This window comes from Buteo buteo, chromosome 5, assembly GCF_964188355.1.
Source record: "Buteo buteo chromosome 5, bButBut1.hap1.1, whole genome shotgun sequence".
Taxonomy (NCBI): Eukaryota; Metazoa; Chordata; class Aves; order Accipitriformes; family Accipitridae; genus Buteo; species Buteo buteo.
Window position 1 is genome coordinate 8256185 of NC_134175.1, and position 26181 is coordinate 8282365.

A 26181-nucleotide genomic window follows, 5' to 3' on the forward strand; every position below is an offset into this window, starting at 1 on the left:
GGCCAAACTCTTGATGCTCATAGACTCGTGAATTTTGTTGGTTCTCGAGCCCTCCTGGGGGAGCACAAGCCTTCATGCACCCCTAAAACCCTTTGAGCTGCGGTGAAGCAGAGCCAGCATGGTGGGTGAAGAGCTCATTGCATCCTCCAAAGAAGAGTCTAGCCACAGCAGCATCTCTACCGAAAAGAGCTGCAAGTTGGATTTCCCACTCGCGGCTGCTGGTCGCACTGGTTTGGACTGGGCTCGGTGCTGAGCTTTACGCCTGCTGTGATTTTAGCATCGTATCCTGCTCAGCTGGTTTGAGTCCTGTGCCGGACAGGGAACACACCTTAATCCCCACAGGGTCAGGCTGGTATGGTCTGTAATCTGGAGGATGGTGGTTTCAGGCTCCCAGCAAGCATGAGGGCTTCAGCAGAGGGTTTGGGAGTTTGTGCTTCTCCAAACCCATCCAGATCACACCCATCCAGAAAGGATGGGGACCTGGTGCCGAAACCTCATCTTCATTTTGGATTCGGGGTTCTTTTTTTCAGCAAGTTTAGTCATGGCACATTTTGAGCCACCATGGTCACTGCGGATGCTCACTCAAGCCCAAAACACCTCATCTTTGTTGGGTGGTACCTACACTCACCTCTTCTTCCTCCTCCACCTGCTATTAGCACCAACATGCCCATGCACAGGGAGAATGATCTTTTTAAGTCATCTGGCCCATTCAGAGTTGAGTGTTTCTTCCTCATAACACCTTGTCCCGAGAAATTGCTATGAAGATCCCTGGTACACGATGGATGGGATCCCACCTCTCCATCAGATTGAGTGAGCTTGGTCAGGCTTGTTTTTTGGGGCTCACTTCATCTTTTTCCCAATGTCAGCTTGTTTCTAGCCATGACAGAGCGAGACCCAAGCCCCCAGTGCTTCCCCAGCATCCCCACTAACCCAGACCCCCTCGGGGCGTTTCTTCTCACCCATCCTGCACCACCACTCTGTCAAGGAAAGTTTGATAATCTCCCTAAGCCAATAATTACACCTTATTTATTACTCTGCATGTGTAATTGCAGACAGGAACTTTTAAGAGCCATGTCAGCCTAATTATTTGCAATAGGGCAAGGCATTGAACCAGTTATCAAGTCCCGCTCAGGTTTGCATGAGGGTTTATTTTCTTTAGGCGCATAGCTGTAACAGCACAGCAGGAGCATCCCAGGCAGGCACCAAGTCCCCTCCCAGGGACCTGCCTTCCCCATCCCACTTGGAAGCCATGGAAGAAGGGCAGGAGGCTGGTTTGGACCAGTAAAAAATGCTTTTAAAGCCAGTAAAACCCAAGAGAGATTGGTCCCCATCCTGGCAAAACATCCATGGCCAGGACTTGTCAGAGCTGGCTTTGCAACTGCCTTCTCCCAGGTGAGAAAGCACCAAAAATCCCCCTCCATCTTTTCTTCTCCCCAAAGTAAAGGTGTCTGCCTGCTGGGAGACTGCATACCTGGCAATCCAAGAGCAAAGCACCCCGTAAAACTACTTTTTCCCCCAGGCCTGGAGCTGTGCACATACCTCTGTGCTCACCCTGCCCACGCTCTCCCTCAGCTTTGCATTAAATTTGCTGCCCTATAAATATCTCCCTCACTGGGGCATGCTGGATGCCTTCCCCAGGGAGAGCAATAAAGTCATGGGTGGGCTCAGCTTCACCCAGGCTCCTTCATCCTCACCAGTGGGTTGGTTTCGCCTCCTCGAAGCTGCCTGCCTCTTCCAAAATAAAGCCAGCACAGGCAGGAATGGGCAGGAATGGGCAGCACCTCATGGCTCAATTGGGATGGGCACCTGTTTGCACCTCCTAAACATGAAAGGTCAGCTTGAAAGGACTCCACGGGGGGGAACATTTCCCTCCTACTCTTTGCAATAAGGCACGTGTCTGCAGGAAGGGAGCCGCAAAATGACCCCAAGACCCCTCACCAAGCACCCACGAAGCTTAAAACCCCCTTGCACCCACCGGCTCGGCCCTCCTCAGAGAGGAGATCCTAGGCAATGCGCACGTGAAAATCCTCAGGAATCAGCTCACCGGGGTTGTTTGCAAACTCCAGCACTGGGATCTGTTCCCAGGTCCTCGAAATCAGGGCAGGCAGAGATCCATCAGTGGTGGGGAAGTTTATGCAGAGCAGCTTCTAATCTGGCAGATCTGATTTAAAAAAAACAAACAGAGAACTCCTCTGACCAGATTGACTATAGCCACGAAACCACGAGCCTCCAGACATCTACATGTGTATATTTATCTATATATACACGTCCTGTGATGGTTTACCATGTCTGATGTCCCACCTGATAGTACAGAGCAGAGCCTGCATCGCTAATAGAACTTTTGCCTCCTGAAAAATCCCATTCTTGCAGCATAAACCGAGGTGTATTTAGCAACTTGTGGGGGGAGTTGTTCCAGGCTTTCGCTGCAATGGGGACAGGCAGGTCCTTGCACTTGTCCCCAGCATGGGATGCAGATACAGAGAAGATGCCACAGCCACCTCTCAGCAGCACTATTGCCCCTCTCCTTCCTCCCCAAATGAGACATTGCAATGGGTGGGTGCTTTGCCAAAGGCTCTGCAAGAAGGATGTAGTATTTTCCCCACTGCCAGCATAGCTGCAGTGGCTCCACAAAGACCTCCGGTGGTTTACAAAGAAGCTTTGAAAAAAAACCCAAGGCTTGCAAAGACCCTGCATGGCTGGCAAAGAAGCCCAAAGGTTTGCAAAGTCTCTGGAAAGCTTGCAAAGACCCCAAGAAGGTTTGAGAGACTCCAGAAGGCTTGCAAAGATATCCAAAGGCTTGCAAAGACCCTGCATGGCTTGCAAAGACCAAACCTGGTTTCCAAAAACCACGGGAAACTTGCAAAGACCCCATCCTCCTGCCACTGCAATCCCTCAAAGACAAGGACTTGTGCAGTGGTGGGGAAATGGGCTCTGCCAGCCCCTTGGGCAGCCAGGGCCACCCAAAAATCCCCAGAGCCACCAGGGTTTCAATCCCATATTTGCTAGAAGGTAACACTTACTCCTGAGGGTCCACAGGTTTCCTTCTACCTGGCAAGTGCCAGGGGCTTTTACCCATGCCAGCACCATCACACCAGCTGGACCACAGGGGATATAAATACATTTATATCTATATATAGATGTAGAAAACAAACCCTGTGACCAGCTAGAAACGCTCTGGCTGATTTTAAAAATCACAAGTGATGTGGTGACCTTGGGGTCTTTCTGTAAGATGGGAAGGATTTGGGGTTGGGGTTTTTCTTGAAGAAAAGGAGGATTTAAATAGCATGTGTTTTCCTCACTGACAACTGAAATACTAAATCCTCGGGCACAGGAATTAGGAAGTGAAAATGGGCTTACACCTCTATTTCCCTAGCCCACAGGTCCCAGAAGAGCACAGGAAGGTGAGACCACCCCAGCCCATGCGATGCCAGCTGCTGGCTCTGCTTTGGGGTAAAAAGAAGGAAAATAAGTCTCATACAGTGCTGGAGAACACAGCCCACTTGTGCAAACACGATGCAGTTTTAGTTTCTCCCCCGCCCTTTCTCTTTCTGGTTCCTCTTTCACCAGTGTTTCTTACTACTGGTGGTTTAAATAGATAAATCATGATGCTTCTCAGAAGAAGGAACATCTTCCAGCTGCCAGCAGGTCAGGTCCTGACTCAGGGTGTCTAAACCGGGGGTCATTTAACCCAGGCCCCTGGCACGTTTTGCACAGCAGCAGTGCTGCCCTGACCATGATGCTCTATGAAAGGCACAGTATGGGAGCAAACTGGTTTATATTTTCTTGTATTCCTCAGGGAGAACATCCACAGCCTTTAACAAAATATATCCATTGCCACAAATCTCATTTTTGCATGTGTAAAAAAGCAGTAACCTGCCTTCTTTTGTGTTCCCAAGTGTTTGCTCAGCAACACAAAGTTCTCACATTTGCTCAGGTCATAGCAAAGAAACCCAAAACCAAAACAAACCAGGATCTACTTCAAACGGGAATCTGGATTTGAGCTTATTTCCTATGCCCCAGCCACAGAGGGAAGAGAACACTAAAAAAGAAAAGCCCGAAAGGGATATAAATAGGGAACATCAGCCTGACCACTTCTGCTCCTCACTAATTGTTTGTGGCTTCCAAGATCTGGGGCAGAAGTTTGGTTTTTAAAATGAATATTTAGCTTGATGTTAATAAATAATGCAAACACCTGCGTGGGCAGCAATTGCTCCCAACGTGCTCCGCTGTGGTGCGGGGTGGTAAGCAGCGGGTTTGCCGTGCAAAACCACCTTTGATTTCCCCTCATCAGCAACCGGCTCCCCAGCTTCCCTTTGAAAATAAGGGGGGGGGGGGGGGGGGAGGAGAGTCCTGCTCTATCGTAAGGGCTGGGAAATTGTATTCCTTCCTCCCAAAAGCAGCCAGAGCTCTTCCCTAGAGAGCAAAAAAAGAGGGGATACCCCATGGATGCAAATGCCAGCTGAAACACAAAGCGCTGCAAAATTGCCTCCGCGTTGGGCTGCTCATTCCTGTTTGGGGTCAGGGACATGCTGGAGGGATGGAGAGTTGGGGACAGCTGGGGGAGCTCCTTGCATAGGTCTGGGAGCTGGCCGGGCTTCGGGCCAGCTGCCCTCCCTCTCCATCCCTTCCCTCCCCTCAGAGATCATTTTCATGGGGCTTTAGAGGGTCCAATCCAACCTCCCCCTCCCTTCAGACTGGGGTGGGGGCTACAAATTCATCAACCCAAACTTTGCAACCTCCAAAAGTTGACTGATTTGCTCCGGGGCCAGTCAAGGAGGAGGAGGGAGGCGTGCCGGGGAGGAAGAAGAAGCAGTTGTGTGCTGCTGGGGGGCTCAGTGCCACCCAGAGCAGGTGGGGAAGGGTGCGTGTGCCCATCATCGGGGCATCCGGGCTGCTGCACAGGGAGATGCTGGGGGACCGCACACTCCGGCTGCAGCATGGGAACCGCATCGAGGCCCTGTGCGTGCTGGGCACCCACATCTCTGCTGATGTCTATGGGTGAGTGGGACACTCTAACACTTCCTTTCCTCCATCTCTGCACCTCCACCTTTCTTCTCACCTTTACCCCCTGTTTATCCTTCTGCAAATCCCCCCTTCCCATTTTTCCTTCTGCTGCCCCAAAACTCACAGCCGTGACACTGTGATTTAATGCAATTTGGGGGCAAAATCCTCCCTGGGATTTGCCAATATGCACAAGTCCTAGGAAAGCTTGGAGCATCTGCTGTTGCATGATATGGTATTTACCTCGGGTCTGCGGTGGTGATGGGTTTGATACATTTGCGGTCAACAGATCCAGTGTCATGTCAGAAAGCTGCTGGAGAGTGGAGGGATGAGCAGGATCCACAGGGATGGACTGCAAAGGAGGGGATGCAGCTGGGAGAGGGAAGAAAAACAAGATCTAGTGACCAAGCAGTGTCCTGGGAAAGCATGCAAGTCCCCATACCACCAACCCTGCTCCCCTAAAACAAACTGAACGCTATACTTCAAGATAATTATTCCCCCAAAGGAAAAAGTTTAAAAGCTTATTTCATGGTTAATTCTGGTCTTTGCTGCTTTTGCAAATCTCACCCTCGATATTCAAGCCAAGCAATGCAGTTACAACTCATCTGTCATCTCTCCAGGTCAAATCTCCTCCCAGTGGGATTCCCAAAACCCAGAAACAAGGAAACAGAACCAGTTTTTCCATGCATAATTAAATGTAATTTAACAAGTTAAGAAACACCTGGGCAGCAGCAAACGAGTGCTCAGATTTCCTCTCCCCGCCACTGGTGCAGGTTTGGTGGGGCCATCGGCATCCAGAAACCCAGCAAATGATGCTGTCACGGTAATACGGCATGAGCTCTCAGGTGTCAGGAGCACTCACAAAGGGAGCCTGCCCCTCAGGAGCTGCAAGCAGCCCAAAAATAATAACCCTGAAAAGACAGGGAAATTAGGGAAAAGGAGCCAGGAGAGTGGAAGGGGATGCGCAAAGCAGCTGGGGAAGAGCAAGGGCACAACAGACTGGGAGCGGTGCAACACCAGCTGCTTTGGGGTTGGATAAAATCACCCTGAAAATTAGAGTTTCCCATGGTAAAGTCTCTCAGCTGGGTTACCACGCCATTACAATGAGCTGTTAAATACCAGGTTTGCCTCGGCTGGAAAATAAACATGGATGGATTTCTCCATTGAAGTGCAAACCTGAGTTCGGTTCCAGTGGCGCTGAGTACTTTGGGTGTGATTATTATAAACCATAATCTGCACCAATGGCTACAAAATGGATTCATTTTACTAAAATAATGTGTTCTGCCCTAAAAAAAAAAAAGACAATTCAAGTGTTCCCAGGCAGGGAGGAAAGGGTAGAAAGGTGCCGGTGGTAAGCGTGGAGACGCCAGCGTGTTCAGTCTTGGCTGTGTTTTGGGCAGTGAAATTAACTGCAGTGAAAACCAGGTGTTTTCGGAGCAAACCTCTAAAAATACAGCATGTTTTTGGCAGGGCGGCCCCAGCTGGGGCAGTCTCCTTTGGCGTGAAGCACACAGAGGGGGTGAGCGTGGAGGTGGCATGCCGGGGCCAAGCAGAGGTTGAGTCAGCCCCCAGCAGCAGAATGCAGTGGCCACTGGATGAGGGCACAGTCCTGAGGATCAGCATGAGCCAGGCCAGCACTGAGGTCAATGATAACAAAGTAAGAAGTGGGGTGCTGGGGTGTGGGACCTCCATGAAGGGAGAACATCTTTCCCCAACCAGGGATTTGGGGGTTTGCAGGTAACTGTCAGCTTTTACGCAGAGGGAGGGCAGCCCATCAACCAAGCTGGGGTCTTCCTCACTGGCATCGGTGAGTACGAAGGCTTCTGCAACACAACAATCCCTCTTCAACCCCTCAGCCCCTTGGAATGGGGTGTTTTGATGTGGGGGCAGAGAGAGACCCAGGTTTGCTAGGTCTGAGGGGCTTTTGCACCCACCCAACCTTGCTGTACCCTGGGGTCTGTCCATCCAGGGATCTCTCTGGATGTCGACGCAGATCGGGACGGCGTGGTGGAAAAGAACAACCCCAACAAGGTAATTCAACCTCTTTCACTGCACAGAAAGTCCATGGACTTGCAAAAGCCTGAGCTTGCTAAGCCCCAGTGGGGTGTTTTAGGCAAGCTGGACCTGGGGTCTCGAGGGACATGGGGCCATCTTGCTCGTCAGCTGTGACAAGGAGAGCCCCTTCACTCCAGCATCAGACTGTGACGACGAAAGGGTATTCAGCAAAGAAGGTAACAGCTTCCAAAAAAAAAATCATATAAAGCAAAAAATGCTCCATTAGTCCCCCTCTTTAACTTTTTTGGAGATGAAATTTTGCTTGAGAACCAACTGCCCATGAGCTGCTCTCCTCCAAGCTGCTGAGTAAGCTTCCCACATGGGAAATTTTTTTTAATGCCATGCAAACTAATTGTGGTCAAGACGGGGCATGAAGCACAGCCAGAAAAATAGCAGAGGTGCCACCAACAGCAGAGCTTTGCCCAGGGGTGCTTCACATGGGTGAAAGGAGCTCAGGGCAAGGCATGCTGCCAGCAGCCAGGAATACACCCACCTGTTCCTGGAAAACTAAAACCACACAGAGCTGGTGCCCATTGGCTTTTTGACACCAGGGACCAGCTGCATCAGGGCTGTGATGGGGGAAAAAAAAAGGAAAAAAGAAAAAAAAAAAGGGTATTTGTTTCAAAGCACAAGCCACAAGCTTTGCTAGCAGGACCACAGGTTGTTTTTCCAACTTGCAAAGGCTGACAGCAAGGGAAGAGCAGCTTTCTTGGCATGGGAAATGCAAACCCCAGGAGAGAGCATGCAAGCCAGCCAGAGCTGCATGGTACAATCACCCACCACCCAACTTTTTTTTGTTTGCACCCCAGATTTGCTGGACATGTCTCGGATGGTCTTGAGGACCAAAGGGCCACAGCGCCTGCCGCAGGGATATGAAATCGTTCTCTATATTCCTGTCTTCGATGCCGACAAAGTTGGGGTGTTTTATGTGCAGAGTAAGTCCTTCCTCATGTCCTCCTCTGCCCCTTCCTCCTTGTTTGTGGTGCTTTTGAGATCCCTGCAAGCTCTTTTCTTTCCATCTCTGACCTGGTCCTCACCATGCTCTTCAAATGGCACTTCTGAAGCAAATCATGCCCTCTGCATCCCTTGGAAAACTTTAGAGATTAACAAGCAGAGGCAGATGGCCATAAAGCTATTTATCCAAGGTCATTCAGCAAAGGACTAGCAAAAAAAAAAAAAAAAGCCACACGTCCTGACCCCCAGATGCTTTCTCCATGACAGCAACATGCTCTACAACACATTTTCCCCTCCTTGTTCCCTATTGTGGGTAGTGATTTATTCCCTGGGACCAAAAGCCCTCATCCAACCCAGAAATGTGCCATGAAGTAGCTTGGTCCTGTCCCTCCATGCAGAGGCAGTCTGTCAGCAGGAGGATTGGTGGCATTGTCATCCCATAGCACGTCAGAGTGGGCTGCAAGGGCAGAAACCCCATGAAAACATCTTCCTGATGACTGTTCCATCCAAGGAAAGGCTGTGATATTTTTCCTCACCCTTCTTGTGCACAACTGCAAAATTGCAAGCTCCTTAACTCCTGTTTTAAGGTACTTCTGCCAGATGAAGTTGTATCCACCCACAGAGGCAGAGAAGCTCCAGCACAGAGGGATTGCAGTACCTCTTTGCACGCAAGCAAAATAGGCTTGAAACCACCACTGAAACTTTGGAAATTGCTCACCTTCCCCTTTCTCTTCTTGCAGACCCCTTCTTTGGGCAGCGCTACGTTCATGTGCTGGGCCGGAGGAAGCTGTACCACACCGTGCAGTACACTGGTGGGGCTGCTGAGCTTGACTTCTTCGTTGAGGGGCTCTGCTTTCCTGATGACACCTTCTCTGGGCTGGTCTCCATCCATGTCAGCCTCCTGGAGACACTGGCTGAGGTCTGGGGGCTCTGGGGAAGCGGTGAAGATGGGAGTCTGCAAGAGCCAGAGGGGCATGCAGGAGGGGATGGGGATTGAATGGAGAGCAGTCCCCATTAATTTACCCCAAAACTGACTTGGGTAGGATATCTGGCGGGAATAGTGGTCAACAGGGTGTGGAAAGTACCTGATTTCTGCTTGCCTCCCCAGGGTATCCCCCATACACCAATCTTCACTGACACAGTAGTGTTCAGGGTAGCACCATGGATCATGACCCCCAACACTTTGGCACCGGTGAATGTCTTCGTCTGCAGGTAAAGGCCAAGGGATGATGCATTCCCAGCCAAATCAGCATCAGTCCCATAGTCTCCCTGGAGGTCACAGAAACAGGCTGGGGAGGTGATGGGCAGAGGGAAAGGCAGGTGCCTGCAGGGGATACCCATCCTCCAGCAGCCCTTCATTCCCTTCCCTCCTGCCATCCACTTTCCCAGCATGAAGGACAACTACCTCTTCATCAAGGAGATAAAAAACCTGGTGAACAAGGCTGGCTGTGAGCTGAAGGCTTGCTTTGGCTACATCAACCGTGGGGACCGCTGGATGCAGGTAGGTGGGCACCAGAGAGGGGGCAAAGCTTTCCCTCCCTGCTGATGCGCCCCATGAGGGTTTTCCTTCCTTCTTTAGGATGAGATTGAGTTTGGCTACACCCATGCTCCCCATAAAAGCTTCCCAGTGGTGCTAGACTCCCCTCGAGATGGAGGTCTGGAGCAATTCCCCATCAAGGAGCTGCTGGTAAGAGCAGAACAGTCACTTACATTGCCGAAGGAGCAGCTTGAAGGTTTTTATGCTTAACCTGTTTAACCTTTCCTAAAATCCCACTTGCACTTGGCTCCTTGGAGGCCCTACAATGGCATCTGGAAAACCTTTTATCCAAAAGGTCCTGGATGAGAGGGGAAAGGAGGAGCTCATATGTCTGGGAACAAAAGACTCCTGCCAAACTCCAGGACAGGAGTGGTTTTCTTCACCCCAAGTATCCCAGCAATGGGCTGGTTCTTCCTTTCCTCCTCTACACCTGTGAATATGCAGCAGCTCCCAAGCAAGAGAGGAAAGGAAAGCATGAGAGGGGTCAATTTACTTCCTCGGAAGAGAACAAGATGCAGCCAGCTGCCAAAAACATCCCCGTGGGGCTGCTTTGCCAAAGCAAAGGGGCAGCTGCAGGCAGGGCATGCAAAGAAATCTGCCTGGGAGGGCAGTTGACACCAGCCAGGGCACTTTGGGAAAGCCCAGCAAAGACAAGCATGGGAAAAAAGATGGATTGAACGATCCCTTGAGGTATCATCATGCAGAAAGGGCAGGACATCCTCAAGTAGCCACCAAATCTCAGCCCCATGTACCCAGGCAGGCCCTGGCAGCAGCCTTAGCCCTGGTCTTCTCTCCGACAGTAATAGGAGAAGAGGACAGCTCTTTGCTGCGTGTCACTTTGGGGAAGGTTAAGCACTTTCAAAAGCATTGAAATATATCGTTTCTCATGCCTGAAATGAGTACACGCAGTCCCAGATTCATCAGGCAGGATGGGAATACCGCACTGATCCGCTCCTTTGCAAATAAGCCAGGCAACCACTTCTATCTGCCCTCTTTAGGAATTGCTTTGCTTCATATTTAGAGAAGCAATTTCAGCTTTGGAGCTGCTAACACATTATACTCCAGTTTCTGCTTTGAAGCCTCCCCTAATCCCCACTCCTATCTTTCCAATCTCATTTTCCAGCTAGGAATATTTAGCCAAACGTAACACGCACAGGTCCTCCTTTCACCCCGGCCAAGCCCTAAGCCCCTGTGACCCTGCGCCAGGGAAAAAGGAGACGAGAGGGAATTAGCCCCTCAAAATCAATCTGGAACTGATAGGACTTGGATGTGACCCTCAAACCTGGGATGAACCAGTGCCTTGACAGTTGAAACCATACTGGCTTTATGGTTTATTAAACTGAAATAAGCTGAGAGCAGGTGTTTCACACTCAGTTCCTCCCGCAGCACCCAGGGAAAGGATCTGACCCCCAGGCATCCTCTAGATACGCCCCCAAAAAATGCACAGGGAGCCTCAAGGAAAGGCAGCCCTGCTGCACTCTCGCTATCCCAGCTTCTCCAAACATCCTCAATTAAAAAAAAAACAACACTTCTAAATCAAAGCCATGCACCCTCAGGTCTCCCTGCTCATTTTTACCAACCTGTGTATTTGGTTTACCCTTACGGAAACCCAACACTAATAAGTGATTGGGATTTAATGCAAACCCAACAGCTACCTGATCTTGTCCCAGGGGCTGCCATGAGCTCCAAGTCCATGTTGACTTGAACCAGAGAGCAAGGACAGGTTCAAGGCAGGATTTTTGTCAACCACTGCCATTTTTTGCCCTATTTTTAGCATTACAATCTCTCCCTTGGGCATTTAACCCTGGCACATCACAACCAAGGGTTAATTACCCCTGCATGCACAATGCCTTAAATCCCAGATACATTAAGTCCTGAAAATCAAGGCTTAAATAGGATTTAAGTGAAGTACAGCCCTTCAGGTGGCTCTTATGCCTGGGGTGGATTTATCCTCAGGGGCTGAAGTTCATCTAGCCAGACAAGAGCCATCCAGAAACTCAGCTTCAGGGCCACCCCAGCACCTAATTAGCTTAATGCAGACACTTAAACATTGGCTGTGGGATGGCAGAGGAGATCTCTCCCCAGCTCTGCCACTGGCATTTGCCATTTATTACTGAGCTCAGATGACCCAGAGACCTTTATCGTCTTGCCTTTCCTTTAGCCTCTCCCCATCCATGGACAGGCTTCACTCTTAATTTTTTTACCCACTGGAACAGGTCTGAGGCCAGCAGGAGGGATAAAAGCAAAGGCACAGAAGCATGGGGCGACTCAGGGCAAAGCCCACAGCGATTTCTCTTTCCCCAGGGCCCTGACTTTGGCTACGTGATCAGAGAGCCCCTCTTTGAAGCCATCACCAGCCTCGACTCCTTCGGCAACCTGGAGGTCAGCCCACCCGTGACCGTGGCAGGGAAGGAATATCCCCTGGGGAGGATCCTCATCGGCAGCAGCTTCCCCACGTAAGCAATGGGAAACCCACAGGTTTAGGAGCAAAGGAACCACAACTGCCCCTAAATATCATTAAAAAAAAAAATCACATTAATGGCCTTAATTAGCCATTCCCTGACTAGCTGCAAATCCAGTACCCTATGGAGTGGATGCACTCAATCTCAGTCTTTACATTTACACCCTCCTTTCTTTCCTCCACCTTGATAACAATTTATGTGTATGTACATATTGCTGCATAAGTATTTACTCCCCTTATTCCCTCTCTTGGGGGTATTCTGCCCCCAGAGCCGCAGGGCGGAGAATGACCAGAGTAGTGCGGGATTTCCTCTACGCCCAGCAAGTGCAGGCTCCCGTGGAGCTCTACTCCGACTGGCTGTCCGTAGGCCACGTTGATGAGTTCGTCACTTTTGTGCCCACCTCCGATGCAAAGGTACCCCAAAACTCTGTGCCACTCTGCAGTTTCTCTTCTGAGCAGCTAATCCCATTAGGGCACCTCTAAGGAAAACCCCAAAGCTTGTTTCCTTGACAATCCCAACCAGTACTTGCTGGGGTTCTCACCTCATCCACAAAATGAGGGCTCTGAACACAAAAAGGGACTTGTTGGGCTAATAATCAACACAGAAGAAAAAAAGTTGCCTGCAATGGTTGTCCAAGAAATGTAAACCTCAATATTCACATGGGCTGGCCAGGGTTCACAGCTGCTCAGCATCTCCCAGATATTTTCTCTCTCCTCTATCCTGGTTTTTACTGCTTCTGACACAAAATTTTTCCTCCCAGAGAAACCATGTCTTGACCTGGATGGTTCATAGAAAAAGTATTTATGCACACACACCCCTCACAAACCCTCCATTCAGTGCTTTTGCCCTCCCCAGGGCTGTGCTTAGCCCCCATAAGAAATCCCATCAAGACTGCAGCAAGCAGTCTCTCTGGTGCTCCACCAAGGAGCGAGGAAACCATTTCTGCTGGTGGGAAGCAAGCCAGGACACACACAGGACTCAGACCCTACAAATTCACAGTTCCCATAGGATTAGCTCATCTGGTTCTTCTGAAGAAGTCAGAGCCTGATTATTCACTTGCTCTATCCTCCCCCTACCCCACATTGCAACACCAGCCCAGAAACAAACCAACCCACCCTCAGACAGCAACCACACTCCTCCCCCACCACCTCAGCTCACCCAAACCTCCACCTAACACCCTCATGGGGGTTTATATACCCCACCTGGGGTGGGCAGGATTGGACCCAGCTGCAGCCAGGATGCTGTTTTCCTCCCTGCCCCAGCAGCAGTTTAACCCCTTGGGGGCAGTTGGTATTTGCCAACAGTGTAAATCCCTGCACCTCTTTTGGATACATCCCCTCAGCACCACATTTAAAAAGGCACTAAATAACAGCAAAAACACCTAATTTTAAGAGTTTAAGCTCAGGTTCCTTCCAAAAATAAGCCCCTGAAGTCCCCCAAGGCTTTGGATAAGGCACTTTCAATGACCACTCTCCCTCCCATCTTGCCCCAGCGATTTCGGATGCTGATGGCCAGCCCCGCGGCATGCTACAAGCTCTTTCGAGAGAAGCAGAAGGAGGGCCAGGGTGAAGCCACCATGTTCAAAGGCAAGGGGACAGCAGGCGGCTTCGGCTGAGCTTTGATGTTAGCTGAGACAGCCGGAGCCACCCCACAGAGCAGCCGGCCCGAGGGCGGCAGCGCCTGACCGACGTGCGGGTATCAGGGGGACGTGGGGACCTTTTCCCACCCGGTTGCCCTTCACAGCTGGCAAGCGGGATGCCTGCCCACCATACCCAGCCTCCTCAAGCCCTATTTTGGGAAAGCGAGTGGGATGGGAGGGATAAAGCCCTCTGCACGGAGGGGATGCTTGCTTGGTGGGATGGAGCATCTCTGTAAATACCAGCAGAGCTCCAGCATGGAGTGGGACAACCAGGGGCTCTCACATCACCCCAAATTAGCACCGTTTTTTCTTGCTTGCCCTTCCCTCCCTGCAGCAATGACATTTTGGTTGCCAGTTTGGGCATCCTCTAATTGTGGTTTTGAACATCATCCATCTGTGATGGGTTTGGGGGAAGATCTCCATACCTCCACAGGTCCCTCTGGGTCACTGCCACCTGCCTGGGACCCAGCTGTCCCCAAACAAGGGGTGGCCTCCATGGAGGTGGCAGCTCTGGTTTTGTGGAGCTGAATGGAGAGATTTAGCAGATAATGATTCCTGTGGGCAGCAGGATGGATGATAGGACCTTTCCAATGCTCTTTCCAATGGGCAGAGGTTTTCTTCCCACCCAGTTTCCCAATGAACTAAGAATTGGGACTCCCGGCAGCCTTAATTCCAAGCTCAGAAAATCATGATTTTGGGGACTTTTTCCATCTGTGTACCCCATTTTAAGCTAGGCTTCTGCTAGCACCACTTCATTTTAACAGGCGTTTGCATTTGTAGGGTACTTGGGAACAGACACAAAACGGGTCACCATTAACAAGGTCCTTTCCAATGACAACCTGGTGCAGCAGAACCAGTATGTCCAGGTAATAACTGATATTTCTGGTAATAATTGATATTTCTTGTAATAACTGCCCCAGGGTGGTGCAAACCCTTAAGGGAGGTGTTGCATTTTGGCTTTCCTCCTGCGTGAGATGGTTTTGGGGGCCATGCCTACCTGTGTCCCCCCACTCCACCCACTCTTCTCCATTCGGTCCAGCGCTGCATCGACTGGAACAGGGATGTCCTCAAGAAGGAGCTGGGGTTGACGGAGGAGGACATCGTCGATCTGCCGGCCCTCTTCAAGCTCGACAAGCAGGGCAAAGCCGTACCATACTTCCCCAACATGGTGAGGGGGTTCCCTGTTCCTCAGGTCTCTCGAAAAAACCAGTTTATTCAGCCAGGATGAGTCCCCAAAGTTGTGCCACAAAAGCACAATATTTACAGCTGCCCAGACAAAGAAAATATCTCCAGCCAGGCTCAGATAAGCCTGGGTCTACCATAACTTTGTGGCTTTGTGTTGCTTGCAATGGGGTTAACCTACATAGTTTTGAGGTGAAAGCCTTTCAAAGCAGTGAAATTGCAAGGCGTGGGGCATGTTTTAATGATAAAAAGGGGGAAAAATATGCTGGATTTGGAGGCCTGGGGGAAGTTGGCTGCAAAAAGTGGCGTCGATGCGCCATTTTGGGGTGAGACTGATGGAGGAGGGTGGCCAGCGGCTTTCCTTTGGCTTCATCAGTCCCGATGCCGCTGGGCTCCCTTTGTGTCACCCCACAGGTCACCATGATCATCCTGGCCAAGGACCTGGGCATCCCCAAACCCTTCGGCCCCGTGATGGGGGGTGAATGCTGCCTGGAGCGGCAGACCCGCTCCCTCCTGGAGCCGCTGGGCCTACGCTGCTGCTTCCTCGAGGAGGTGGCCTCCTACCATGGCAGGCTCGGGGAGGTCCGCTGTGGCATGAACGTCCAGCGGCAGCCCTTTGCCTTCAAATGGTGGCACGTAACACCATAGCGAGGTCTCCTCCTCCCTCCACCCTCGCCCCCGGCGGCTTTTTTGGCGTGTGTTGCTTGCGATTCAGTTAATAAATGAATTTGCTGTGAGGAATGAAGCGGGAAATTAAATAATAAGGGGTGATAATCGTGAGAGAAAGGGAAGGATGCCCTCAGGGAGGGCAAGGTAGGGGGGGATGCCATGTCAGCCATTGGCGCCTGCCATTTTGCCCCGACCACTGTTGCAGCAGATAGGTGGGCCTGGGCACCTCCCCTGCAGAAAGAATTCGGATGGGAATTAATGGGGGGCCGCACTGGTCTCCCCCCTCCCCAAAAAGGGAGGATCCAGCCGTCCGGGCCCCGCCATCCCGCCTTGTGCCACAGGGCGCACCACACTCAACATGGCGCCTCCCCTCCGGCCGCCGCCACACCCAAAATGGCTGCCCGCAGAGCCCCGCCCCCTCCTCTTAAAGCGGCCGCTCTATGGCCGTGCTAGCGGCTTTTTCCGCTTCCGGGGCGGGAGCGGGATCGGAACTGCGCAACGCCAAGATGGCGGCGGCCGTGGTGGGAGTCTCCTTGAGGCGCGGCGTCCCCGCACGGCTCCTGCGGGCCAGCTTGCGGCCGGTGAGGGGCCTAGAGCTGCCCTGACCCGGGCAGCAGTGTGGGGGGCCTTTGGAGGAGGCGCGGTGCGAGGGGCTGAGGGCCTGGGGGGAGATGGGGGGCTGGAGGGGGTGTTGAAGGGAGTTGGGGGTGGGTGAGGAGGGCTGAGATGGGGGGGGGTCTGGTGGGTGGGAGGGGTTGTGTGAGATTTGGGGAGGGAGATGGGGGGCAGGAAGGGGTGTAGAGGGGCCTGGGAGGAAGCTGGGGGGGCTGGAGGTAGTCCAGGATGCAGTATGGGATGGGAAGATGGTTCAGAATGGGTAGGAGAAGGAGGAGGGTGGGTTTCGGGGAAAGAGGAAGTGTGAGGGGGATGCTAGGGAGGGTATGAGGGTAAAAAGGAGTGGGAAGGGATCTGGGAAGGGTTTAGGGGGAGACGGGAGAGTGACAGGAAACTGGGGGGGGAATGCAAAAGGGGGTTGGGAAGGGATGTGTGAACAGGAGGGATAGGGATGTGGGGTAATTTAGGGAGAGGTGAGTAGGGGCAGGTGGCCTGGAGGGGAAGAAGCTCCTGGGGGAATACTGGAGTGGGGTAGAGATGTGGCTGGGAGCTTCTGAGGGCAGTTTTGGGGCAGGGAGAGTCTTAGGGGCTGTGGAGGAAAGAGTGTCTGCAGGCACTGGTGGGTTGCTGGTTAGTTTTAGGATTATCTCTGCCTCCTGGAGGAGGGAGGCTCAGGTGAGAGGTGGTTGCGTGTGCCAGGGTACACTGCTGCAGCAAATCCTTCGCAGGATTTTCCAGCAACTGTACAAATGCCCAAATACAAAGCAGCGATGGGTCCTGCAGCTCTCACCCAAAATGTGTGGCCTCAGGTCATTTTGTTGTTTGGCTAAAAGCCACCTGAAGGGACCTAAGGGCTGTTTTGCTGCTGTTTGAATACAGATGTGTCGGGGAGCGCAGACAGCAGCTGCAGCAGCGCCCCGTATCAAGAAGTTTGCCATCTACAGATGGGATCCTGATAAGCCTGGGGACAAGCCCCGCATGCAGACGTATGAAGTGGATTTGAATAAGTGAGTATGAACCATTAGGGAGAGGCTTTGCTGCTAGGCAGGTGCATTGGGGCTGTGTCTGCATGTGAGGTTATCTGCCAAGTGATAATGGAGGGTAGTTGAGGAGCACTTGAGCTGACAGCTAAAGGTGTCAGCAGACTCATTAAGCTTCAGGGACTGTTAAAACCTTGCTGGAGTGGCCCGGGGGTGGTGCCTCAGCTGTGTTGCAGAGCAGCTTGTCCTCAGCACAGGTAAGATCAATATTATTTCCTGACAAAGAAAATCTTACTATGATTATGTGGGATTATTTTTCCCTCCCTCACCTGTTGGTGCTGAGTGTGACAAAACTGTACCCTGAATGCCAGTGTCTCAGTAGCTGTCAGCAATAAAATGGTTGCTTTGTTTTGTGACTTCTGTGAGGTTTTACGTGTGTTCCTGAGTTATGTTGAAGATGTGAAGATGTTTCGTGGCTTTAATAAGCTTTATTTATGTAGTAAATCTGGGGCACATTCCAGAAGGAAACTTATGTATAGCTCACAGTCCCAGACCTAGGAGATAAGGTGGGATTTTTATCAACTCTTCTCATAGTTTTCTTCACACTTAGTTATTTCTAATTTGCAGGTGATGTTAAACTTGTAGTAACCACCTGCACACTTTGCTGTAGCTATTGCCAAGAAAGCTCTTACTTCTCTGTGATTCTGCGAAGGAGTGCGGTCTTCCCTGTGGTGCAGAAACCTTCACATGGGCATGTGTGCCTTGATTTCCCTGAGCTCCACTTGCTGCTGTGCTCTTGCCAGGGGAATTCACCTCAAGCCCTTTCTGAAAGCTTCAGTTACAAAGCCACACAGCTCCCTATTTAGGAAGCAGATGATGGAGAACTCAAATTTTTGTGACTTGCACCAGTTAATTTCTGGGTGTTGCCTTGTTTGCTGTATATAAAATTACGTAAGTTGTCCAAGACTGTTTGTTTTTGTGTGCAGCACTGCCTCTTGTGACTAATGCGGACAGGCAGACTTGTTAAAACCTGACCCAAAATAAGAGAACCAGTAGCAAGGCACTCGATTTTTATTTGTGCTGTCTGAACCCTCTTCAGATGAGCCAGATCTTCTGAGCATCAGCAAAAGAAAGGGCTTCTTTCCCACCCTGACCCTGGGGTGTGCTGAGCAAATAGGTCATGCTGCTGATAGAGAGATCTGTCTTTTTGCCTGGGATGGACAAAAAGTGTATTCTTAATTGTAGTTGATCAAAGCCCTTTTAGGGGGTGCCAGAGATCAAGCACTGAGGCTGGGGGGGTTTGTACAGGTTCACCGACTTTGTTTTCTGTTATAGATGTGGGCCTATGGTGCTTGATGCTCTGATCAAGATTAAAAATGAGTTGGATTCTACTCTCACCTTCCGCAGATCATGCAGGGAAGGTAAGAAGGATTTTCCAGCCTGCTAAGCTGAAGATTGTCTTTCAAGACTGTTCCTGACAGTGTATGTGTAACCGCTAGAAAACTTCAGGGTAGATGGCAGCATACCACTCTCCTCTTCCAGCTGCTGCATATGAAATACCTCAATGAATCAAGTAGTAAAAAGTTAAAGCTCATATTCACAGGGCGTAATCGCACAATACTGAGCTGTGAGCAATATGCTTAAACAGCCACAGTCGTTCCTGTTTCTGTTCTAATCTTGTTCATCTTGCTGCCCTCCAGTGATGGACTGCGTAGGGAAATCTAGCAAGAGAGATTACAACAGCAAAATTGAGGGGGCAGATGTGGTGAATGGGAATGAATTGTAGGGGCTGCTTTATCTAGTGCTGCTGTGGAAATAAAGGGTGTAACTGGAAGAGTACTTAGGACTTCTAGGAATAGCTTCAGGAATCTTTTTTTTGGCCCTTTGACTAAGCTAAATGATTGATTGAGGAAAAGGCCATCTGGTGGTTTTGCATTGCAGAGCGACCGGCTGGTTCTCATACAGGGACAAATCGGCGTGTCTGTTTAACTGCGTTAAAACTTACCTGTCCAGGTGACTTTCCCTGTTAAAAAAAAAAAAAAAATCCTGGTTCATGGGTAATGTTAGGATGCTGAGCTTTACATGATAGTTGTGGAAATGCAAGAAGGGAGGATGCCTTTATGGCATGACTTTTGATTTAATTAGGTGGGTTTGCAAGTATGAGAAATTTAGGTGCAATTGATGCCGAAAGATGTTTTGCCTTGGATCTAAATGAAAAGCATGCTTTAACGCAGCCATTTCCTGTAGAATCTGCATAGCAGGTGGAGGAATTTCATATGGTGTAGTAGTTCTCAGTGTCTGATATTTAGATAGCCAGCACTGTTCCCGAGCAGCTGGAATTAATTGCCCTGAATACTTTTCTTTGAGAACCTGAAGACAGATTTTTCAAGCTGGGCTGGTTCAATCTTGCCCCTTTTCTGCCATGCAGGAAAAAAAAACAACTGATCACACATTCCTGTTTCATACTCGTGGGCCTGTGTCTGCAGTCCTGGTTCCCTCTCCAGTTGACTGGAAAATACTTGTAACCGTTTCTTGAGTGGGAGGAATAACCTTGTTCAAGTGCCAGCATTTATCTGGCAGTGAAGGCTAATGCATCAGCCGCTGAGACGCACTAGCTCATCAGTGTGAGGAGCAGTGGCATTTCTCTGACTCATATCAATTGATATGTGTCAAATCCTCTGATATTAGAGTTCTGCCCTTTCAACATTTGTCGTCTTGCTAATATGATGTTTTAGGCATCGGACTGAATTGGATACCCGAGCTCCTGACCTGAGCAGTATCTCTGACTGTTCTGCAGCGGTTTTTCTTCTAAACCTTGGCCTTTCCTGGGCTTCATCTGATCCTTCTATTACTGGGAGATCATTAGTGGTGTCATGTAATCCATTTGTTAAGCTATTTATATGCTGTTTGTTCTGGTTAGTGTCTGTCCTCTCACCTTTGGGAGTTAATGAATACAGTTTATGGCACCACTCTACCCTGCTGCAGAAGGCACAGAATGAAGCTTCTGTCTTAGGGACTTTGTTTTATGTTCCTGACCTTCAGGGATGCTTTTGACCATAACTGTAGGGCTGATGGGGGATGCGCATGGTTCCCACGTCATAATCTTGGTGTTAGCTGCTTCACATCAATACAAGCTTGTGCTTCAAACTTGTGAACAAAGCTGAATGTTTTCCCCACCCTAAGTAGCATGTAAAACTAATGAATGATGCGAAAGGGATGAAGTGTCCAAGCCACTTGTTTTCTGCTGTGGAAGGAAGTTTAACACCGAGAATGTGTTTAGGCTTTAATGAAAGTGACTCCTGTGTTTGTTCTTTATTTAAGTAGCAATGTGTTTGGCCCAATGGCAACTTATGGCGTTTTCCTTGTCACGTACAGAGTTTCTTGAAGACAGCCTAGGGGCATGTTTGGGGCCAAGAGGATCTTCCTCAAGTAGGATAAGAGGGTAAATATCTAATGCTTTACTCTTTTCTCCCACTCAGGCATCTGTGGCTCTTGTGCTATGAACATTGCTGGTGGAAACACGCTGGCCTGTATCAAAAGAATTGACCCCGATCTCAACAAGATCACTAAAATCTACCCTCTCCCCCACATGTATGTGGTGAAGGACCTTGTTCCGGTGAGTATCTGCCTTTGTCAGCTTGCGACCAAGGGTGACACCGTTCCAGGCAGTGTGGGGTTCAGATTGGGTTGGAAAGGATAACATTGGGAGGTGCCAACAAGATCAGGTCTCACAGTTCATGTTACTCCTGCTGGTGTTTTCTGGCTTGGGTGGGTCTGAGCTTCACAGCAGTGACTAAATCTGTCCTCATTTGGAGGAATGTGGCAGGTTGAGGTCGAAAATGCCACCTTCTGTTGGAGTGGTGGCAGATGTTCAATCTCTCATGCATCAATTTAGCTTAATAAATGTGACCTCTTTGCCTTTTGACTCCTAGGACTTGAGTAACTTCTATGCACAGTACAAATCCATCGAGCCTTACCTGAAGAAGAAGGATGAGTCGAAACAGGGCAAGGAGCAGTACCTGCAGTCCATAGAAGACCGTCAGAAACTGGTTACTGCTTCTTTTCTACCATTGAAATCCCTTCCAGATAAGACCAGGGTTAAACGTTAACATGCAGTAGCTTCTAGTTCCTTTAATGACAAAGCTGTCTGGTAGAAAACCTGACGTGGGTGGAATCTGCTCCCTGAAATGCAGTGTCATGGCATGCCTGCATTGCTAGGGGTAACATTTGCTAATGAAATGCGGTTGCGATGGGGACTTGGATCTCATTTTCACTGACTGCACTGCGAAACTGTGTGTGTTTGTAAAAACTTTGTGAAGGCTACAGGCTTGTGATATTCCAATGGAGATAAGGCACTGTATGCTGGCATGTAGACTGTTGGGCTCAGCACTGTCTGTCTTGTCTAGCTGCAGCATGCTAAGCAATGCTCTCATGTTGCTGCTTGCTGGGTTTTACAGCCCTAAAAACTAATGGCAAAAGCTAAACCCTTTTGGATGTGGAGACACAAGCATGATGTGTTAGTGCAAGTCTTCGGATATCTTGTCTTGAGCACTGCGTTATATTGGGGGATTTCCTGGGAATGTAGTATTGTTGCTCCAAGGTTTCTGCATAAAGCTGAAGGGTGCCTGAGGAACCATTTGAACAGCTGGGACATAATAGCTTTTTTAAAAGCTTATAGTGTGAGGAAGTTCTTGTCTGGATTTCCTTGGCTGCCACAGTAAGTATCATTAAATCAGCAGTTTCTCTTTTGCTTCTGACCTGTCTTGATGAATCTGTCACTCACTTCACGGTTCAAAGCTCGGCCTGTCAATGCTCCACTGTGATTGTTGCTGTGGTGCTGTCACTAAGTAGGCACAAAGTGGGCAGGCAGCCCAGATTTTTGGCAAGTGGTAAAAGAGAGGTGAATATGAACAGCAAAGAGGAAGGCTGATTAAAGGGGATTCAATGAAAACATGTGAGCTGCACCTAATTCTCTGTAGTGATCTTTGAAAGTTTTCCATTATGTGTGTTTGCTGTGAAGTTAAGGTCTAATGAATAGACCGGTCATGTGCCCAAGATGTTGGCAGCACTGTGTGATTGGCGCTGTGACGTCTTAAGGACCACAGGATTTTACAGTCTGAAAGAATATCTATCCAAGGGCAACAGTTAGTTCTACTGCACTGCTTCATAATGTGATCTGATCTGTACGTAAGGACTAAAGGGACTTTCCCTTCACATGGTTTTCATAAAGTGACATCCTTGAAATCACTTTCTTGTTCAAGTAGAAATAAGCAAACCTAAAAGTTGACTGCAAGAGCTGTCTGAACCTTTCTCACAACTAGTAAACTTGCTTTTTATCTCATTGCTGAAGTTTTTCTTGCTTTGAGAACGGCCTGTGTGCAGGAGAATCTTGGATACAGTGTCACCTGAAAAACTCTGACCTTTTTCTTTAACTCATCAATCATTTGAAACGTTACAATTAGAAAAATAAGAATAATTCAGAGTGAGAAGGTAACTCTGACTTACCTGGCTTTGGCAAGTCTTTCCAAAAGACTAATGCAGGAGACTTGTTACAAACTCCAGGGAGTTCTGGCATCAGGTATCTCTCTAAACTAAATTTAATGAGAACTTTGTCCCAAAACAACTTTTAGATACATAAATTAAGCCAGACTAGACTCTCTCTTAGCCTGGGGGGTTGATTGAGCTACTAGCTGACTTGGGAGACCCTCAGACTCCTCAGAGTTTGTCTTGCCCAGTGTCACTTCCATGTAGGTCTACCTTTCTTTTCTTCAGCGCCTGAAATAAAGAAGGCTTTCATCTCTGTAAAAGTGGTGAAATGGCTAAAGACTCACACCTTTCCTGTTCTGTGAGTGCTTGGGGATCCCCTCAAAGCACATACTAAACTATGAGCTCTTCTCCCTTAGGCTGTGGGGCAGACTTTGCTCTTTCTTCTCTCCTGTAACATGGCCTTGAATTTTTAATTGGTTACATATCTGTTCCTTTCCTCAGCCACTTACTGGGACAGGCTGGAAGGAAGGAATGGAGGAAGATCAAGCAATTTTCACATTTTTCTTCAGTTTATGCTTTTTTTTTCCCCCCCTGTTGTCACAAACCCTAGGGTATCATATGGGTTGAGTTGAGAGATTGCATACATCTTGTTTCAGAGGACCTGCATGTAGAAATTGCTTTCTTCCGTCAGTGCTTCTTCAGCATAAGGTTTTTGGAGCCACTCTGTTGCAGCAAGTCACTAGAGAGGAAGGTGGTGAAGGAAGCATGTGCTCTTGTAAATCCCCTCTTTTAAAAAAAAATGCTTTGTCATGGGTTTCTGGAATGGCTTGACTGTGGTCTCCCACCCCCATGCAGGACGGACTCTACGAGTGCATCCTGTGTGCCTGCTGCAGCACCAGCTGTCCCAGTTACTGGTGGAATGGGGACAAATACTTGGGTCCTGCGGTACTGATGCAGGTAAGGACAGATCCCATTTGTCATGTGGGACTGCTGAGGGACTTCCCATCTGAAAGCAGCATAAGTATTTGCAAGTGCAGGTGGGATAGTATTACATAGTTGAGATCCTGGACCAGGATTCCTCAGTTAGGTGTTGCTTTTAAAATCTCACACTAATTACAACACCTTGAAGCAGCATTTGGTGTGTCAAATGCCACTGACTTTCAGGCCTATCGCTGGATGATTGACTCCAGAGATGACTACACAGAGGAACGCCTGGCGCAGCTTCAAGACCCATTTTCTCTCTACCGTTGTCACACTATCATGAATTGCACGAGGACTTGCCCTAAGGTACGTGTGTGTCCTGCAGATGTCCCTTCTGGGGTTACTGGCTTGTTTCCAAGCACCCTGTTTGAAAACAATAGGAAACTACCTGCTTAGGCTTTTGTTTTCCTCAAGCTTGCCTTGGCTTGTTCAGCTTTTTGAAACACAGTGAGTTACCAGCAGTCGTGCTTATGATGGTGACTGTACAAGAGGACGTGGCAAAGGGTGTATTACACATCGCGGGAATATTTCTTCCTTGTGAGCAAAGCTGTGACTTTGAGAACCTGTCTGTTTCCAAGATTCAGGAGTGTGACAGTTAGGGCCGTGTGAGGTCATGTGAGGGACACTACCAGAAACAGTACAGGGAAGTTTGTCTTGCGTAGTCAGATCAGTGGTGTGAGCATTGTGAGTAATACGCTTAACCCCCACACGGTGCAACCTTAAACTCCAGTGGTAGCAGCTATCCCTGATGTATTGTGCAACTTGTGTAATGGAGAACTACAGCAAGTTTATGGTGCCTTTGGGGGATGTGTTTTATGCTGACATCCTGCTGCCAGGGCATTTCCCAGATGGTCTATTCTCTGGTATTTTGTTTGAAAACTGAGCAAGCTTTCCCAAATCGGAGCATGCCTCTTCCTCATCTTGTGATGACCTTGTGCCTGTTGTTGGGCAGATTATCAAGTTTTGCTTTCCTGCCAGCTGTGCAGTTTTCTAGCCAGCCTTTGCTTGCACCTGGTGGTGGAATAATTTTCTTTGAGCTGTGAAATAATATGAAGGCAAATGTTTAAGTGGATCACAGATGTGGGGAAGGTGAGATGCTTGAGATATGGGTTGATGTGTTTGTCAGAAGCACTGCGTGCTGATATTTTTTTGTGTGTGTATTTTTCTAAAATGATTCATTGACTACAGATAATTCCCCCTTTCTATAGGGAGTTAGCTTGTGATCTGGTGTCAACCATAGTTCAGCTAAAGGTGAAGGTTTCAACCTGAAGATCTGGCTGACTGTAGGAATGTATGTAGTACAGGGAAATAGTGCTTGGTCTCAAGTTTGAGACCCTTTTATGGTTAATAACATGTTTCTACTCACATGCTCTAATCCTGGCTGTTGTCTCGATCAGCCCGGAAAGACTGCATGGTGAGCTCTGCACCAGGGTAATTTCCTGTTCATTCTCTGTCCTGCCGTGCTACTGCTGTAATCGCAACGATACAGCAGGGTGGTTGTGATCCTTCTCTCATTTTGAGATTAGGCATGCTTGGTTTGGTAGCAGTGCTACAGGATTAAGGGCCTTTGCAAGGTGACGTGTCTATATTGTAGAAAAACCTTCTTAGGAAAGCTTAGCTGGCTTTTGCGTGAAGAGCATTTTCATTTTGTGCCTTAGTGTTCTTGCTCACTTCCCTAGTGTTCTCCAGTACACAGCTTTTTTTTTCAGACAAGGAGAAAAGCCATATCTCTTGTACTGTCACTGTCAAGCTTTTACAAGACAGTTTCTTGACTCCAGAAGTCATCTTGTAATACCTGTAAAAGTGTTGAATTCAGTCCTGCTTGAGCTTTATTAGAAGTTCCTATCACTCAGCCACTCATTCTTCCCTTTGATCCTCGCGTTGCTGATTAAAACCAGTCTTCCAAAGTCAAATGAGCATTTTTTTTCTTCAAGCAGTGGGAAGTGCTGCAGGTTCAGCCTCCAGGTAGAGGAGGTGAGCTCCCAGCACTGCATCTCTAGTCCAGGCTGGCTTGCTTTTCCCTTGGAAATTGAGACTGGAGTGCAGCGAACCTGCATCGGCACACCTTAACCAAGCGGCTCTGCATACCATAATGCTCAGCCTGCCTGGAGCAAGGCTGTTCAGAGCTGTCCCTCAATATCCTGTAACCTCCCAGCATTTGAAAGGAAGCACAATATTAGGCTGGACTCCAGCTTTTAGGAAAAAAAAAAAAGAGTGGGGGGGGGGAGCTGCTGAGCACCTCCTCTGCCAGCTATTCTTATGAGTAGCAGCATATTTGTGAGTTTACTGTGACTTAGATCGGGGCAAGGTGGGGGAGGATGTTCTAACTTGCTGATTTCCAGAGGAGCTAACTAACTTTTCCTTCTTAGGGTTTGAACCCTGGCAAAGCAATTGCTGAGATCAAGAAGATGATGGCAACTTACAAAGAGAAGGCAACCGCTGCATAATGCTGTTCTCTAACTGGAAGTGTAACACACAAACGTGCTTTACCTGAAAGTAATTTATACCTGATTTAGCAAGAGAAGGTTCCAGCAGGGAGTTTGGTGTTTTTCTTACAGGTTTGCATGTACAATAAATACTGTAAAGAACAAATAAGAGTTGTTACTTGATTAACAATAT

At 49.0% G+C, this 26181-nt stretch overlaps 2 protein-coding genes across 2 annotated transcripts; both read left to right on the top strand.

Annotated features, from left to right (window-relative positions):
* Nucleotides 1-4779: 4779 nt before the first annotated feature.
* On the top strand, nt 4780-15564 carry LOC142031583 (protein-arginine deiminase type-2-like). Its single transcript, XM_075029244.1, has 16 exons — nt 4780-4998; nt 6472-6658; nt 6739-6808; nt 6971-7032; nt 7115-7232; nt 7866-7991; nt 8751-8929; nt 9119-9222; nt 9400-9511; nt 9590-9697; nt 11852-12003; nt 12278-12422; nt 13502-13595; nt 14429-14514; nt 14688-14816; nt 15245-15564. Exons 1-16 carry the CDS (start codon nt 4907-4909, stop codon nt 15476-15478), a joined length of 1998 nt encoding a protein of 665 aa, XP_074885345.1. The 5' UTR covers nt 4780-4906; the 3' UTR covers nt 15479-15564.
* Nucleotides 15565-15946: 382 nt separating this feature from the next.
* Nucleotides 15947-26157, top strand: SDHB (succinate dehydrogenase complex iron sulfur subunit B). The gene is made up of 8 exons (XM_075027561.1): nt 15947-16080; nt 16994-17121; nt 18430-18515; nt 20574-20710; nt 21027-21143; nt 23437-23538; nt 23746-23868; nt 25932-26157. Exons 1-8 carry the CDS (start codon nt 16006-16008, stop codon nt 26007-26009), a joined length of 846 nt encoding a protein of 281 aa, XP_074883662.1. The 5' UTR covers nt 15947-16005; the 3' UTR covers nt 26010-26157.
* Nucleotides 26158-26181: the final 24 nt, after the last annotated feature.

Excerpts from the sequence above, each read along its gene's own strand:
- LOC142031583 (XM_075029244.1), top strand. The coding sequence starts at position 4,907 with ATGCTGGGGGACCGCACACTCCGGCTGCAGCATGGGAACCGCATCGAG. Across the intron at positions 7,992-8,750 it reads TGGGGTGTTTTATGTGCAGA|ACCCCTTCTTTGGGCAGCGC; the intron begins GTAAGTCCTTCC and ends CTCTTCTTGCAG. Across the intron at positions 9,512-9,589 it reads GTGGGGACCGCTGGATGCAG|GATGAGATTGAGTTTGGCTA; the intron begins GTAGGTGGGCAC and ends TTCCTTCTTTAG.
- SDHB (XM_075027561.1), top strand. The coding sequence starts at position 16,006 with ATGGCGGCGGCCGTGGTGGGAGTCTCCTTGAGGCGCGGCGTCCCCGCA. Across the intron at positions 17,122-18,429 it reads TATGAAGTGGATTTGAATAA|ATGTGGGCCTATGGTGCTTG; the intron begins GTGAGTATGAAC and ends TTTCTGTTATAG. Across the intron at positions 23,539-23,745 it reads GTCCTGCGGTACTGATGCAG|GCCTATCGCTGGATGATTGA; the intron begins GTAAGGACAGAT and ends ACTGACTTTCAG.